Source organism: Crassostrea angulata, chromosome 3 (genome assembly GCF_025612915.1).
Source record: "Crassostrea angulata isolate pt1a10 chromosome 3, ASM2561291v2, whole genome shotgun sequence".
Classification (NCBI taxonomy): Eukaryota; Metazoa; Mollusca; class Bivalvia; order Ostreida; family Ostreidae; genus Magallana; species Magallana angulata.
This window is the reverse complement of record NC_069113.1, coordinates 26,623,621-26,641,322: the sequence shown is the minus strand read 5'-3', so window position 1 is coordinate 26,641,322 and position 17,702 is coordinate 26,623,621. Positions and strand designations below refer to the sequence as shown.

The window sequence follows — 17,702 nt, the reverse complement described above, 5'->3', positions numbered from 1 at the left end:
CTGTCTTCGGAGATGGTGGCACCAGGGCGTCGGAGTCATTTTGTCACTTTATAACGCTGACAGAGAGTCCGTATCCATCTGATCCATCATGACAGATATTTTTCTTCATGATGCAGGTAAAATTATTAGTATACTAGTCTCTGTCTCTTTACTGTGAGGCATATTTGTGGTATCAAACCAGAACAATTACCCTTCTAGATTTTTTAACATTGTCAAAAAATTCTCTTTTTCTAGGTGTAAATTCCAAAAATTTTACAATTTATCAGTTTTGTTTATTACTACAATGACTGAGCTGTAATATAATGTCAAAAATATGTACCTCTCCTTTTTCAAAATTACTGTAATACAAAATGACAGGGGGCACCTGCTAGTTCTCTAAGCTGCATTAGACTGGGGGGTGGTGATATTGTTTGCACCTGCTAAATCAACAGGAAAGGCCAGATTAGGATTAATTGGCTTATCAGAGTCAATAATGATTAAATTTTCATGATGTGAATAATTTTTACTTATAAGTCAATATTTAGCCTGTTTAATTTGCATAACTCACCAGGTTTTCATCTAATTTAAGAGGTTTTCTCAAATTCTGGGTAGAATCCACCCTTATTTAAAAAATTTATCAAATTTGTTCATGAAACCCTTAAATACATTTAAACAAACACATTCATTCCGTTTTTCCATGTATTTTATTTGTTAAGTCATTAAAAAGCAGTCAATTCATCTTGAGTCTCACTGTGAGCCCACTCACCTTACAACATTTGCCGAGGGAGAGAGCCTGATACTCAGACGAGCACAGCATAAATATAAATCAAGATCCAGGACTCAAGTTTCATACACAATTAGAGGTATGTATAAGGTTCATGAAAAACACAGATTTGCCTAATTCTGAGGTGAGTAAAATTATGAGTATAGGAATGAGAGTACCAATGCACCGGATGTTGACATCAGAGAAGTGTAAATACAAGATTGAGCCGCGCAGAAAAAGGTATGGCTAAGGTGATTGGCTGAATTAATTGCTGAAATAATGATTATTTCAAAGTAAATTTATCACTGTTTAAAATGAATGATGGATTGAAGAAGTACTGCAAAAAGTGAAGAAATAAGAGGGGTTGAAATAGGGGGTGGGTGTCAATTTTGGGACTTGGATTTATTTGCTGCGGATCGCTGTAAGTTGTAAACAAGCTCAATTTTGACCTATAAACGCCACGGGACCCTATGTATTTCTATTGATTTTGTGTTAGTGCTTGGAATGAACTTTCAAATGTGACCAAGGATATGTCTGTAAGTATAATAGCAAACTAGCCAGGTGGGTTTAGGTTAACATTGAGCCCTATGGGAAATGAATTGGTACTCTTTTCCCTGAACTTATATGTGTCATATGGCACGGAATCCCGATCCCGATTCAGATAAACTTGTGCTAGCCTGGTTCCCTGGGCTACCCATTACGCACAGGAACCAGGCTAGCTCATGCGCAGGCTGAATTTTCCCAATAGCATCCGGTTTAACCTCGCTTATATATTTTCTGCGTGGACCTCAGGGTCCACGCAATAAATTTGAACTCTTGTTCTTTTCGATGAAGTTTGTTATTTTGATATGCTTTGAATGCTTTTTGATATTATTGTTGATGAAGAAAAGTTTCCATTTTAAAGATTCGGTATCAATGTTGATAATAAGACAATGTCGTGAATATGATTTTGATAACTTAATTAACCACAAGTTTGCCTATCAATGACAGTATACATGAGATTTGAAATGTCTTGTTATGTGAGAATATGATATGTATCAACATTATATATAAGTATTGTTTGGTTACACAATTTTGTTTCAGCAATGTTGACCATCATTTAGTCAGTAACTTCCATGAGATGGTGTTTTGGAAATAAGATCCTCGTCTCTTCACCAAATCCAATTAATTGTTTTCTCTTTATTTTGATTAGATGATTAAGACTGTAAGTTATATCGATTTGTTTCCGAATTTGTGATGAGTGTCAGCGATGAAGAAAACGGTTATTGCAATTCATGCCTGTACGTGAATTGATGTTTATTTCAGTTGTGATACGGGAAGTCAGAGCATCAACCACCTGATATTAGATGCTCGACCAGCAATATTGTTAACAGATGCAACCAGATTTTGATAACAAACGGTATAATCACCATCTGGGACCAGTTTTGTGACATATTTTACGCATAATTTGCCTGTTGTTTATTCTCTTTATTCAATTTTACAGGGGATAAAACATTGTTGTTTTAGCTGCATGATTAACTTCTAAACGTGGTTTTATTTGTTGAATACTTTCCATTGCAGTGATCTTTTTATTCTCAAATCTTTCTTTTAGACATTTGATCATTTACAAAATACAGATGACCTCGTGTTCTTTTTGATGAAGTTTGTTAAGTTGATATGCTTTGTATGCTTTCTGATATTATTGTTGATGAAAAAAGTTTTCATTTTAAAGATTCGGTATTAATGTTGATAATAAGACGATGTCGTGAATATGATTTTGATAACTTAATTAACCACAAGTTTGCCTATCAATGACAGTATACATGAGATTTGAAATGTCTTGTTATGTGAGAATATGATATGTATCAACATTATATATTAGTATTGTTTGGTTACACAATTTTGTTTCAGCAATGTTGACCATCATTTAGTCAGTAACTTCCATGAGATGGTGTTTTGGAAATAAGATTCTTGTCTCTTCACCAAATCCAATTAATTGTTTTCTCTTTATTTTAAAGAGATCATTTAAACTGTAAGTATGTCAATTTGTTTCCGATTTTGTGATGAGTGTCAGCGATGAAGAAAACGGTTATTGCAATTCATGCCTGTACGTGAATTGATGTTTATTTCAGTTGTGATACAGGAGGTCAAAGCATCAACCACCTGATATTAGATGCTCGACCAGCAGTATTGTTAACAGATGCAACCAGATTTTGATAACAAACGGTATAATCACCATCTGGGACCAGTTTTGTGACATATTTTACGCATAATTTGCTTGTTGTTTATTCTCTGTATTCAATTTTACAGGGGATAAAACATTGTTGTTTTAGCTCCTTGATTAACTTCCAAACGTGGTTTTATTTGTTGAATACTTTCCATTGCAGTGATCTTTTTATACTCAAATCTTTCTTTTAGACATTTGATCATTTACAAAATACAGATGACCTCGTGTTCTTTTTGATGAAGTTTGTTAAGTTGATATGCTTTGTATGCTTTCTGATATTATTGTTGATGAAAAAAGTTTCCATTTTAAAGATTCGGTATTAATGTTGATAATAAGACAATGTCGTGAATATGATTTTGATAACTTAATTAATTAACCACAATTTTGCCTATCAATGGTAGTATACATGAGATTTGAAATGTCTTGTTATGTGAGAATATGATGTTTAGCAACATTATATGAAAGCATTGTTTGGTTACACAATTTTGTTTCAGCAATGTTGACCATCATTTAGTCAGAAACTTTCATGAGATGGTGTTTTGGAAATAAGATTCTTGTCTCTTCAACAACTCCAATTACAATGTAATTGTTCTCTCTTTATTTTGATGGGATGATTAAAACTGTAAGTATGTCAATTTGTTGTCCGAATTTTTGTGAATAGTCTCAGCGATGAAGAAAACGGTTGTTGTCCATCATAATGCAGCCAAAGAAGCTGATGTTAATGCGCATGTGTTTGAAACGAGTCACATTTGATAACGGATGAACAGTGGTACCGGTTGCAAACATCCCTGGTTTTGTTCATGACGTTTTGGACAAACCCAACGGATTAAAAAAACTGATTCGAGCCACTTGAAATCCTCATTTCATATTCACAATGCGACTTGTTTCATTCCTTTGATGTGAAGATTTTTGGATATAGGCCGTGGTAACCCTATTAAATGGATACAATATTTAGGTAAGTTTTACTGGATGTTTAGTAGTAAAGTTTTTGTTTTGAAGACGAGAAATGAATTCATTGTAATTCATGCTTGTACGTGAATTGATGTTTATTTCATTTGTGATACGGGAAGTCAGAGCATCAACCACCTGATATTAGATGCCCGACCAACAATATTGTTAACAGAAGCAACCAGATTTTGATAACAAACGGTATAATCACCATCTGGGACCAGTTTTGTGACATGATTTACGCATAATTTGCTTGTTGTTTATTCTCTTTATTCAATTTTGTCAATAACAGGGGATAAGACGTTATTGTTTTAGCGGCTTGATTAACAATTAAACGTGGTTTTGTATGAGGAATACTTTCCATTGCAGTGATCTTTTTATTCTCAAATCTTTCTTTTAGACATTTGATCATTTACAATATATATAAATTTGAACTCTTGTTCTTTTCGATGAAGTTTGTTATTTTGATATACTTTGAATGCTTTTTGATATTATTGTTGATGAAGAAAAGATTCCATTTTAAAGATTCAGAATCAATGTTGATAATAAGACAATGTCGTGAATATGATTTTGATAACTTAATTAACCACAATTTTGCCTCTCAATGATAGTATACATGAGATTTGAAATATCTTGTTATGTGAGAATGTGATGTTTAGCAACATTATATATAAGTATTGTTTGGTTACACAATTTTGTTTCAGCAATGTTGACCATCATTTAGTCAGTAACTTCCATGAGATGGTGTTTTGGAAATAAGATTCTTGTCTCTTCACCAAATCCAATTTATTGTTTTCTCTTTATTTTGATGAGATGATTAAAACTGTATGTCGATTTGTTTCCGATTTGTGATGAGTGTCAGCGATGTATAAAACGGTTGTTGACCATCATGATGCAGTTATAGAAGCTGATGTTAATGCGCATGTGTTTGAAACAAGTCACATTTGAGAGCGGATGAACAGTGGTACCAGTTGCAAACATCCCTGGTTTTGTTCATGACGTTTTGGACAAACCCAACGGATTAAAAAAGTGATTCGAGCCACTTGAAATCCTCATTTCATATACACAATGCGACTTGTTTCATTTCTTTGATGTGAGGAATTTTTTATATAGGCCGTGGTAACTCTATTAAAAGGATACAATATTTAGGTAAGACTTACTGGATGTTAAGTAGTAAAGTTTTTGATTTGAAGACGAGAAATGAATTCATTGTAATTCATTGTTGTACGTGAATTGATGTTTATTTCAGTTGTGATACGGGAAGTCAGAGCATCAACCACCTGATATTAGATGCTCGACCAACAATATTGTTAACAGGAGCAACCATATTTTGATAACAAACGGTATAATCACCATCTGGGACCAGTTTTGTGACATATTTTACGCATAATTTGCTTGTTATTTATTCTCTTTATTCAATTTTGTCAATAACAGGGGATAAAACGTTGTTGTTTTAGCTGCTTGATTAACATTTAAACGTAGTTTTGTTTATTGAATACTTTCCATTGCAGTGATCTTTTTATACTCAAATCTTTCTTTTAGACATTTGATCATTTACAATATATATAAATTTGAACTCTTGTTCTTTTCGATGAAGTTTGTTATTTTGATATGCTTTGAATGCTTTTTGATATTATTGTTGATGAAGAAAAGTTTCCATTTTAAAGATTCGGTATCAATGTTGATAATAAGACAATGTCGTGAATATGATTTTGATAACTTAATTAACCACAATTTTGCCTATCAATGACAGTATACATGAGATTTGAAATGTCTTGTTATGTGAGAATATGATATTTATCAACATTATATATAAGTATTGTTTGGTTACACAATTTTGTTTCAGCAATGTTGACCATCATTTAGTCAGTAACTTCCATGAGATGGTGTTTTGGAAATAAGATTCTTGTCTCTTCACCAAATCCAATTAATTGTTTTCTCTTTATTTTGATGAGATGATTAAAACTGTAAGTATGTCGATTTGTTTCCGAATTTGTGATGAGTGTCAGCGATGAAGAAAACGGTTATTGCATTTCATGCCTGTACGTGAATTGATGTTTATTTCAGTTGTGATACGGGAAGTCAAAGCATCAACCACCTGATATTAGATGCTCGACCAGCAATATTGTTAACAGATGCAACCAGATTTTGATAACAAACGGTATAATCGCCATCTGGGACCAGTTTTGTGACATATTTTACGCATAATTTGCTTGTTGTTTATTCTCTTTATTCAATTTGGTCAATAACAGGGGATAAAACATTGTTGTTTTAGCTGCTTGATTAACTTCTAAACGTGGTTTTGTTTGTTGAATACTTTCCATTGCAGTGATCTTTTTATACTCAAATCTTTCTTTTAGACATTTGATCATTTACAAAATACAGATATTTGACCTCGTGTTCTTTTTGATGAAGTTTGTTATTTTGATATGCTTTGTATGCTTTCTGATATTATTGTTGATGAAAAAAGTTTCCATTTTAAAGATTCGGTATTAATGTTGATAATAAGACGATGTCGTGAATATGATTTTGATAACTTAATTAACCACAATTTTGCCTATCAATGGTAGTATACATGAGATTTGAAATGTCTTGTTATGTGAGAATATGATGTTTAGCAACATTATATGAATGTATTTATTAATGTTACTTAAACACGTGGTAGTGTTTGTTTATTCTTTACACCTATTGGTTGTTATTATTGTCACCTAGTCAGGTGACAATATTGATATTCATAGCACGGGCTATGAATGACCGTGAAAGTTATTGTGTACTAGTAAAGCCATTCGAAGGCTCTTTTTCGTGCAGTCAAGACACGTTTTGTCATGGACGACTCTGGCGACGAAATTTCCTTATTAGAAAAAGGCAAAACCAACCAAACTCAAAGAAGCTGCTGGAAATCCTCCACTGGATATTGCTGATGTGGTGAAGCTCGTCACGGGCGTTTTGCAGACCCAGTTTCAAAATTTATCAGGTCAGCTCAAAGCAGAACAGTCGGAGTCTATCACTAAAAAATTAAAAGAAAATTCTATTTTGAAAATTAAATCTGAAGGGAATCGTGCACAGTACGAATTTAATGCCGAGATTCTCGAGGGTCTAGATAAACTAGAAACAAGAGCTTTTGACACTAAAGATAGCGACTCAGTTACTATCATAGAAGATTTGCGGAAAAAATTAAAAACGCGCCAGAAACATATTCGAATTCCTCTCCAGCCGGGTGGAAAACAGTAAATGAATACCAGTCAAGAGAAATTGCGGACAATTCGGATGACGAGAAGAAAATTCGAAGTGCGGAAAACCGCGCCCTCCAACAACAAAAACAAGGGCAGAACAGGCGTTTTCACCCATATGGCACCTACAAGACTCCCCCAGCGGCGGCGGCAGGCTCGGCAGCCCAGCTTAGTTCCTCTTAGCCTTCTGCTACTTCGTTTCAGCCATTCACATACCAGCAACAGCCCTTTCGTGGCAAATCTGCACGGCGTCAACCACAGCCCAGTGACGTGTGCTTCAACTGTTTTTCCACAGGACACTGGAAAACCAACTGTCCCAAAAACAAGTCACAAAGTCAATGATAAGTATAAAGGTTATATTGGCAATTTTACTATTGCTGGCCAGGTGAAATGCTTTCAGAACAATTATTTAAACCAAAGTTCATTGATAAAACACAATTTGAAAAGAAATATTGGTAAATGGAGAGAAATTGGTACAAATCCATTCATTTTGAAAGTTATTGAATCTGGCTATGAAATTCCTTTCGTTTCAAATCCACCTACAATGTGTTTTCGTAATAACAAATCTGCCATTCACAATGTTGAATTTGTTTCTTCAGAAATTTCAGACTTGCTGAAATATAAACGTATTATAGAAGTTCCTTTTCAGCCGTTTGTGTGCAGTCCCCTGAGTGTCGCAGAAAATAAAAACAAAAAGAGGTTGATTCTTGATCTCAGTAGGTTAAATAAGTACGTAAAGTATGAAAAAATAAAGTTTGAAGACTGGAAGACGGCATTAGATTATTTCGAAAAGGGTTTTTATTGCATAAAATTTGATCTGAAATCAGGATACCATCATATAGATATAGCTGAAGAATATCAGAATTATCTAGGGTTTCAGTGGGATAATAAATATTACTGCTTTACAGTTCTGCCATTTGGTCTTTCATCAGCTCCATTTATTTTTACTAAATGTTTAAGACCTCTGGTGAAGTTTTTGAGAAAAAGTGGTATAGTGATTGTATTGTATCTAGATGATGGGTTAGCATTTGCTTCAACTGAGAGTCAATGTATTTTAGATTCTAATTTCATTCAGAAAACATTGTCAGAAACTGGACTGGTGGTCAATATAGAAAAATCAAAGTTTATTCCAACGCAAATTATTGAATGGTTAGGTTTAACATGGAATTCAAATTCATTTTCCATTTCAGTTCCGGATAGACGAATAGAAGACGCTGTTTGTTGTTTGAAGAAAGTTATTGGTCGTTTCCCAGATATAACAGCGAGAGAACTGGCACAAGTAGTTGGAAAAATCATTTCCATGACACCAGTAATGGGTAACATGTGTAATATAATGACACGATTTTCTTCTATGGAGTAGCTGTAAAAGAGTTATGGGACTCAAAATTATTAATTATTCAAACATAGAGATCAAGTTTTTGAAGAATTAAATTTCTGGATAAAATGTATTCCTTGTAAAAATACAAGATTTTTACATTCTGTTAAGAGAAAAAATGTAATCATTTATTCAGATGCAAGCAACTCAGCATCAAGTGCATATACAGTTGAAGTTAATTCTAAGGTGTTCCATTTGATGTGGAAAGATGATGAGAAAAATATGAGTTCGACATGGAGAGAGTTGAAGGCCATAGAATTGGCGTTGGCATCTTTTAAGAATGAATTACAAGAAACGACAGTGAAGTGGTTTACTGATAACCAAAGTTGTGAGAAAATAGTACACTCTGGTAGCATGAAGCACCATTTACAAGTTATAGCATATAATATTTTCAAAATGTGCGCCGATAGCAAAATTTCACTTGATGTTCAGTGGATTCCGAGATCAGAAAACGACAAAGCAGATTTTCTTAGTAAAATCATAGATCATGATGATTGGGAAGTTACTGTAGAATTTTTTGATTTTGTTAGTTTAATGTTCGGACCATTCACTGTAGACAGATTTGCAAATTTTAATAATCGTAAATTGCTTAGATACAACTCAAAATTCTAGAATCCTGAATCAGAGGCTGTAGACTGTTTTACAAAAACTTGGGAGGGGGAGAATAATTGGCTAGTTCCTCCCATTCATTTAATAGTCTCTTCCATAAAACATTTACTAAATTGTAAGGCCTACGGTGTTCTTGTAGTACCAAACTGGCCGTCTGCTGTTTTTTGGCCAATGTTATTTGATGAAAATTTATATTATAAGACTTATGTGAAAGACGTGTTATTGTTTAAAGATACAAGGGAGATAATCATTCAAGGTCAGAACAAAAACTGCTTATTTGGTTCTATATTTTTCGGTTCTGGAATACTTGTGGTACGATTGGATGCTACTAATTTGTAATGAATGAAGGTGTATTGCAGATGACATGGGTCCAGGTACATCTTATTTTAAATTATGGTTCTTGCTTATATGTGGCGAATACGAACTGTTGATGTATTGCAGTTGAATAATGGTCCTGATACATCAGAGGGTGTATTGCAGATGATGAAGGTCCTGATACACCACAAATATTGTAATTTGAAATGAAGATATTGATGTTCTGTTTGTACTAACACATTTTTCAGATATATTTAAAGTGGGCAGATGGATGGGCATTAACAACGAAAGTAAAGATCGCCGTCTTGAGGAACTCGCATCAGAACTACCTCGATATTGTATAACATCCAAGGCTGACAACACAGCAAAACAATACAGGTACGCTTTTAACACCCTTTGCAAATGGTGTAACAGCTTTAATCCTGTGATTACTCCTCTTCCTGCTTCGGAAACCAACGTTGCATTGTATATCATTCATTTGGCAAAGCAATACAAATCATCGGGGAAAATTCATTCAGCTGCGCATGCTATTAGCTGGGCACATAGCCTAGCAGGCTATGTAGACCCATGTGATTCTATCCTCGTCAAAAATATTAAGGAGGGGACAATCGGAGAAACATCAAAACCTGTGACCAAAAAAGAACCTATTACGCCAGAACATTTGAAGGCCCTGGTTTCTACATTTGGAAAGAATGACAATTTGTATAATTTGAGAACGTTGTGTATGTGTTTTTTAGGTTTTGCTGGGTTCCTGAGATTCTCAGAAATTGTAAATATTCGTTATTTAGATATATGTTTACAGAATAATTGTGTGGAAATTAACATTGTTAAAAGCAAGACAGATGTGTATAAAACTGGTCAAAAAGTTTGTATAGCTAGAACATTCTGTGACACATGTCCTGTAAATATCTTAGAAAAGTTCTTAAGATTGTCAAATGCTGACATGCATTCTTCTCAATACATGTACTTGTTTAGATCGGTGTCTTTTTGTAAAAAGTCTAATTCTTATAGACTTAGAACGGATAATCGTCCGATTTCATATACAAGAGCAAGGGAGATAATATTGGACGCACTAGAAAAGATTGGTTTTGAGAAGTCAAAATTTGGTGTACATAGTTTAAGAACGGGCGGTGCTACTTCTGCAGCAGCCGCAGGGGTTTGTGATAGACTGTTTAAAAAGCATGGGCGGTGGCGGTCGGATAGGGCAAAAGATGGCTATGTGAAAGAAATTTTATCTGAAAAACTTAAAGTCACAAAAAATCTTGGCATTTAGCGAGTTTTCTTTTCTTCTTTATCTTCGAATTAATTAAAACTGCACTTTCAGAGCGCTTCACATCCTACTCACGAGTTTGTGTTTATTTCATAAATATTTTATGTTCGTTTGAGTGAAACGAATAAGAACATAATATATAGATGTATCCACTGTCTAAAATTTGCAATTTTATTTTGTAGATGTGGAAGATTTGGTTTAGAAAGAAAGAAATTTTTGTTATATTGAAATTAATTAAAACTGCACTTTCAGAGCGCTTCACATCCTACTCACGAGTTTGTGTTTATTTCATAAATATTTTATGTTCGTTTGAGTGAAACGAATAAGAACATAAAAGCATTGTTTGGTTACACAATTTTGTTTCAGCAATGTTGACCATCATTTAGTCAAATGGAAATAAGATTCTTGTCTCTTCACCAACTCCAATTACAATGTAATTGCTCTCTCTTTATTTTGATGAGATGATTAAAACTGTATGTCGATTTGTTTCCGATTTGTGATGAGTGTCAGCGATGAAGAAAACGGTTGTTGACCATCATAATGCAGTCAAAGAAGCTGATGTTAACGCGCATGTGTTTGAAACAAGTCACATTTGAGAGCGGATGAACAGTGGTACCAGTTGCAAACATCCCTGGTTTTGTTCATGACGTTTTGGACAAACCCAACGGATTAAAAAACTGATCCGAGCCATTTGAAATCATCATCAATTGATGCGACTTGTTTCATTCCTTTGATGTGAGGGTTTTTAGGCGGGCGCTGTTGAGTCCTGGCTGTAGGCAGGCAAATTGCCAATGTTACTATAAAAAGGACAACTTCAAAAGTAAACAAAAAACCAAACAGCGTCAAAATAAAAACTTCTGCTATACCAAATAGTTACACAAAGAGCCATGTTATGTCAAAAGTGTTGGCATTTTGTTTCTTTTTTTTCCAGAGAATTATCTATCTTTTTTAGTTTTCTTAATAACGTGTTTTAAGAACAAGACTATGCATTTTGGACACGTACAATGCGCATGAATCTCCATTAACTACTTTGCTGCGCGTTGAAGAAATGGGGAAATAACGCTTGTTGCAAAATTCAAGGCAGCAACTGTTGAACTTTTTCTACTAGACAGACATATTTTTGTTGATAGCCGCTTACAAAATTTGGTCGCTCGCTGAAGCTTTGCCGACATTAAAAGCATGAGAGAGAGAGAGAGAGAGAGAGAGAGAGAGAGAGAGAGAGAGAGAGATCTTCAGTCTATACTACACAATATGCATAAAGACACACCAAAAGAGTCCGGCTTTCAGTACTTCAGTACTTTGATTGGATGTATCCCGTGATAACCCTATATAAAGATGCAATATTAAGGTCAGAGTCACTGTATGTTAAGTAGAATGAACAGAATTTGAGTTTGAAGATAAGATTGACATATGCATGATTTGATGTTTATTTCAGTTGTGATACGGGGTGTCAAATCATCAACCACCTGATATTAGATGCTCGACCAATTATGTTGTTGACAGTAGTAACCAGATTGTCCAACAGAGACCAGTTTTGTTTTTTACACATTTCGGTTGTTGTTTTCCCCTTATCCCATCTGTTTAATTACTGAAGGAATAAGGAATTATTCTTCGAGTATTATGAGCAAATAATTTTGGTCGTAGCGTGGTGAAATCTATCATAAATCCCTTCAGATTTTATTGGATTTGACCCCGCCCCGACCAAAATTATCACCTAATAATATTCAAAGAATGATACCTTATTACTTACATTTATATTATTTCAAATTCTCACACTTTAAAACAACATAAAAATTAAAGCCACTATTTTTCATGTAACACATGGTATGTATTACTACGCGGCGCAGCCAATAAAGTTTAGGTTATGCTATAAGACACTCTCATTTTGCGTCACTCATCTCTTATGAAATTATTGGGTGTTAGGCTACAAAATTGATTTGTAATGTAATCACAAAGACAGTAGAAAATGTAAATATAAGGAATAAAAAAATACTTGTTGTTTTAGCTACTTGATTAATATTTAATTGTGGTTATGTTCGTTGAATACTTTCAATATTAGTAATTTTTTATACTAACTTTCTTTCTTTGTTGATGTTTTCACGATTAAAGATTTCATTATCCGATATAAACTGTTTGAATTGAATCGTTTTTCGTTGAGAAATAGACTGTGTTATTGGTATGTTGATTGCTTAGTGCTTTTTGATACTGTTGTTTTGATAAAATATAGTTTTGCTGTGTTTATATTGAGAAAACAGTATGTTGAGTTTCAGTATTGTAGTGGAGGATGTTTTAATGCCCCGTCCGTCACCAACAGGACATTAATTATAATTCTTAATTTACGTTAAAATGCGATTTTATTGGTGTTAAATAGGGCATCTCTTATATGATTATTGTTTATAAGCCCTATCAAGAGTATTTGCAGAAAAATTCATCAGATTTTTCATGCTATCAAACATATATAACTGTACGTCTTGCTTCGATTTAGAGAGGTTGGCACCTGAAATAATAGTAATGTCAATCATCCGAAAACCACTTAGATATAAATATAGGGACCTAAACTGTTCCTTTATTTTATTTGTGACCCATGTCACATGCCATTTTTTTTTTTTAGATCTAGGGCCCCAAACAGAAATGATAATTTTCCCAAATTTTTGCTAAAATTTAACACAGAAATTGATAATTTGCAGAAATTAAACAAATGTTTATAGTTTAAACTATCATTTGGTTATGATATTAATACAGTATGAAGTTGAACACATGTAATGACTCTAAAAGTAATATCTAAGTCGAAGTTTAAAAATTCTTGCTTTACTGGTGGCTTCAAAGGCCAGTACATAATAAACACAACAGATGTTACAAAATTTTGGAGCAATCAAATTATAATACAAAAAAAACATGATAGTAATGTCATCTTTCCATAACTTTGCATACAAATAGACATACATTTATTGCCTAATCTAAAAGTAAAACAAGTAGCATGTAACATGTACTATGTATTTACTTTTATCTATAATGGTATCTATATCAAGGCATACCATTTCACTCTTAAATGTATACACTTGCCTTAGAATCTCCTTTCAAAAAACCTTGCTTAACATTATGGATTTTGATACTTCTTTAAAGCAAAAGTGTTTGCTCTTAGGTTTCAACATTTCCAAGAAAAGAGTCCAGAACAAGGTGATCAGAGACTTTATTTTGACAACATGATACAATCACATGCCTTTTTGACAGTCATATTTAAGATGCAGTCATTAGGAAAGGAGACCTTGTTGTCAAGTATTTGCTCTGTCTATTTCTTTGCTGGCTTTGCTGTCTTTTTGGCCTTTGCTGCTTTCTTTGCAGGTGGCTTGGCCTCTGTTTTGATCTACAATTCACGTTAAAATTAACAATGCACAAGATTTGAATTTTTTTTATAAGTGTAGTGTGTGTTATTTGGCTAATAAAATATGAACAAGTAGAATGGCACAATGATTGTAACATCAAACAATATTCATTCACAAAAATATATTGGGGTCTTTTCTCTGTTTAAATATTGCCTCAGTCTGACGTGCGTTATCCTCAGTAAACATTGGAAAGCTATTTTTCCTCATCAGCAATATATAGGGAATATATCTTGTTCTCAAACTACAAATCACTACAATGATAACTTACTCCACGCTTGGCATCCAGCTTGGCCTGACGAGAAGCTTTGCGGATGGCCTCCACATTCTGAGCGGCTTTTCTCATTACTTTACTGTAGGGATTAAGATGGTTCATAACTCTAGGATTCTTTAATGGATTCTTCTTAAGCACTCTTCTTCTATTATTATCCCTCCTGTAAACAAACATTTTCATGTTTACTGTAACAATTTAAGAAAGCAATTCATAAAACTTTCAGCATAATGGGTACTGTCTAATTTCAATTCTTTTATCACAGCATGATGATCAAGTCTTACTTGGGTAAACGTAAAGCAGACTGAATTTCATCACTCTTCAACAGTCTTGATAAATCTGAATTAGTCATCTTGGGTTTAGGTAAGCTGAAAATAGAAATGGTACAGTTTATAATATGTGTAACATTCATTCATACATTTACTGCCATTAAACAAAACTCCAGAACTTTTATAATTATGAAGTAAACCTTACTTGTAATCTTTTTTATCAGCAGCTAATTTTTTCCATGAACCATATATTTTGTCCAATTTGCGGAAGGCAGACTCTGTCCAGATACAAAATCTTCCTACATGACCACCAGGAGCGATCTTTAGAAGATTCAGACGAGATACATTGATGAGTGTGATACCTGGTAGGAAAAATTATACCATTGTATAACATTCTAAATGGTCAAAACACTAAATTATGTCTAGCATGCCATTTTAACTGTCAATGTCAGTAAGAGTGCCTGTTGTGTTATCAGAGAAATCAGAAACACGGACCAAAGGCAATTCATCATAGAACAGAGTGCATAATCTCATGTATGGTTAAACACAAACTTTCTCTTATCTCATCTAGTCAAGATTCTAATTTACCTGGAATATTTCTGAATGCTCTACAAATGCCATTGTCTGAGTTGTATATAACAAGTGGGCCTCTCTTCTGGATTCTTCTTCTGTTCCTCATTTTACCTTTGCCAGCTCTGAATCGTTTAGAATTGTAAACCTAAAATTCAAAACAGCACTCAATAAATCTTTAAGATGTACAAAATTTAAACCTGATGACATGATTTGAATGTAACATGCAAATAAATTTTCAGAAGAGAAACTCCAAAAATATGATGTTAGTCTTGTTATTAACAAATGCAGCACATCAGAACTAGAAGCAGTAAATGAAGATGTTACCTTCTGGATGTCTCCCCAGGCCTTGACACGCTTCAGTAAGGCGACAGCCTCCTTGGTCTTCTTGAACTCCTCAACTTTGTCACTGACCACCAAGGGCACCTCTGGAATTTCCTCTATTCTGTGACCTATAATGTGACCATATTGCCAGTGACAACAGATAGATAATGCAAGAAATGTCATTTCAAAGTAAAATGGAGGTATATTATCAGATTTTGCCTAAATTGTTATCAATGGTGTTCAGAAACACGGACCAAGGCAATCATCATTTATCTCCAATCCAAGTTAGTACATGAAGCATAATGAAATAAATGAATAAATATCATTATAAACCTGAGTTAAACTGAAATGCAGAACATTAATTACATTGATTCCATACAAGAAAATGAACAAAAACTGCAAATAAATAGAATTTTTCTACGTCCAACGGCCATAACTCTGTCTAAAATTGCTCAATCCTATCCATTATCAAATTTGACCTAGACATTATCATGATAAACATGTATACCAAATTTCATTTTAATATGTTTATCCTCTGCAAAGAAAATGAACAGAAACTGTTGGTGGATCGACCGACATACCGACACAGAAAGGCAATATGCCCTCCCTTCTTCAAAGGACATAAATATGCAAAAATGACTATTAAACCAATAGCTTCAAGGCCTAAATTTGCTATAACATTTCATTGAACTTTCTGTTAAATAAAATAATACAGAAGCTGATACAGTATAGACCTCATTTCTTGTTGCCACTGCTCTAAAACACTGATACATTTTAACTCTTAATTGATGCCAGGTTTTCATATAGAAGAACATAAGTACAAACGAAAGCAAATATTTCGGACAAATTAATGTATGCAGATGATCAGTGTCAGACTATGCCATTGTTTAAAATCAGAGATTTTCAGAAACACGGACCAAGGCAATCATCACACACTTGCATCCACAGTGAAGATGGACATGGAAATTTTACCTTTTGACATGACAACAGCGGGGATTCCTGTGGCAGCGATGGCAGAGCAGATAGCATATCTCTTCTGGTTAACGTTGATTTTTCTGTGCCAGCGTCTCCAGGTTCTGGTGGGGGCAAACATTCGTCCACCTCTGCACATGTTTCCGAAGGCTCCCTGGCCAGACCTGTGGGTGCCACCTCCCCTAACACGGGGAATACGAGCCACAGCTCTTCCAGTTCCCCATGATTCAGCAGAAGTCTGGTGTCCTAAAATAAATAGTAAACTTTAACTATGAAATAATACATGTACCCACAATATCTTGGAACTAGAAGGGTCTGACTTCGAAGTCTCCCTGATATTTCAAATATCAACGATACTGGAAGCTAAACCTTTTGCATTTTTAGCAATTACAAAACTAGAAACAAGTGCTCAGTAAAATTGTCTTGCAACTGTATGAAAACATATGGAGCCCTAAGAACTGTCTTCCAAAATTTTCCAGAGGGCTTTCAGTTTTCCAGTTAGATAAAACATTTCATAATCCATACCTGCTTTCTCGCTGACAGCATATGGCTGTCTAGCATTCTTTCTCATCTGAGAGTGAACAAAGACAACAATGTCTGGCCTAATGGGCGCACGGAATACAGCAGGCAGGGTGACATTGCTTTTGGTTGTCTCCCCCTTATCCCCATATACACTAATCAGTGGCCTGGCTGCCTATTTAAAAAAAATAACACACGTATCTACAGTCATGTAACAAACATTATGTACATACGCAAATATGTATTCATTGAAAACCAAACCCAGGCAATCAGAAACAGCATTCTTTTTTCTGTGAATATATATAGGAACTGCTTCCACACCCCCCCCCCCCCCAACCTTTTAAATTACTATGAATAAAAATACAGCCAATGGTTCAAAATCTTCGAAGAGCTCATATCCTTGCATAAAAAATTGGTCAACGTATTATCAAAATCACATTTCATGCGAATTTAATCCACAAGAGCTTCACAACTTACCATTTTTACGCGACAAAATTTAACACGTGTTCGCGGAACCCGGTGTGATCGGAAAAGGACCTACTTTTGGTGGATGGATACAATTTGCATATAATTTTATAAAGAATAAAAATCAATATTTGTCAAAGAAAATTACCAAATTTAGCAGGATGTACAATCAATGCTTCCAACAACCATTTTTGTACATAAAATAAAATTATGTGCTAATGGATTATATTTTATATT

At 34.2% G+C, this 17,702-nt stretch overlaps 2 protein-coding genes and 2 non-coding genes across 4 annotated transcripts; 1 reads left to right on the top strand and 3 right to left on the bottom strand.

Annotated features, from left to right (window-relative positions):
* The first annotated feature begins 6,570 nt into the window (after window positions 1-6,570).
* Window positions 6,571-11,023, top strand: LOC128175169 (uncharacterized). The gene is made up of 4 exons (XM_052840607.1): window positions 6,571-7,479; window positions 8,317-8,442; window positions 9,674-9,803; window positions 10,878-11,023. Exons 1-4 carry the CDS (start codon window positions 7,128-7,130, stop codon window positions 10,921-10,923), a joined length of 654 nt encoding a protein of 217 aa, XP_052696567.1. The 5' UTR covers window positions 6,571-7,127; the 3' UTR covers window positions 10,924-11,023.
* Window positions 11,024-13,868: 2,845 nt separating this feature from the next.
* Window positions 13,869-17,606, bottom strand: LOC128177257 (60S ribosomal protein L4-like). Its single transcript, XM_052843903.1, has 9 exons — window positions 17,478-17,606; window positions 17,007-17,175; window positions 16,482-16,727; window positions 15,513-15,637; window positions 15,204-15,333; window positions 14,821-14,977; window positions 14,631-14,714; window positions 14,347-14,509; window positions 13,869-14,059 (listed from the first exon to the last, which is right to left on the bottom strand). Exons 1-9 carry the CDS (start codon window positions 17,478-17,480, stop codon window positions 13,985-13,987), a joined length of 1,152 nt encoding a protein of 383 aa, XP_052699863.1. The 5' UTR covers window positions 17,481-17,606; the 3' UTR covers window positions 13,869-13,984.
* On the bottom strand, window positions 15,714-15,783 carry LOC128179108 (small nucleolar RNA SNORD18). Its single transcript, XR_008243041.1, has one exon. It is a non-coding gene; the product is annotated as a small nucleolar RNA SNORD18 (small nucleolar RNA).
* Window positions 16,376-16,446, bottom strand: LOC128179109 (small nucleolar RNA SNORD18). The gene has a single exon (XR_008243042.1). It is a non-coding gene; the product is annotated as a small nucleolar RNA SNORD18 (small nucleolar RNA).
* Window positions 17,607-17,702: the final 96 nt, after the last annotated feature.

Excerpts from the sequence above, each read along its gene's own strand:
- LOC128175169 (XM_052840607.1), top strand. The coding sequence starts at position 7,128 with ATGAATACCAGTCAAGAGAAATTGCGGACAATTCGGATGACGAGAAGA. Across the intron at positions 7,480-8,316 it reads AGTCAATGATAAGTATAAAG|TTCCGGATAGACGAATAGAA; the intron begins GTTATATTGGCA and ends TTTCCATTTCAG. Across the intron at positions 9,804-10,877 it reads AACACAGCAAAACAATACAG|ATGTGGAAGATTTGGTTTAG; the intron begins GTACGCTTTTAA and ends TTTATTTTGTAG.
- LOC128177257 (XM_052843903.1), bottom strand. Across the intron at positions 14,715-14,820 it reads GCTGATAAAAAAGATTACAA|CTTACCTAAACCCAAGATGA; the intron begins GTAAGGTTTACT and ends TTCTATTTTCAG. Across the intron at positions 14,060-14,346 it reads AGCTGGATGCCAAGCGTGGA|ATCAAAACAGAGGCCAAGCC; the intron begins GTAAGTTATCAT and ends CGTGAATTGTAG.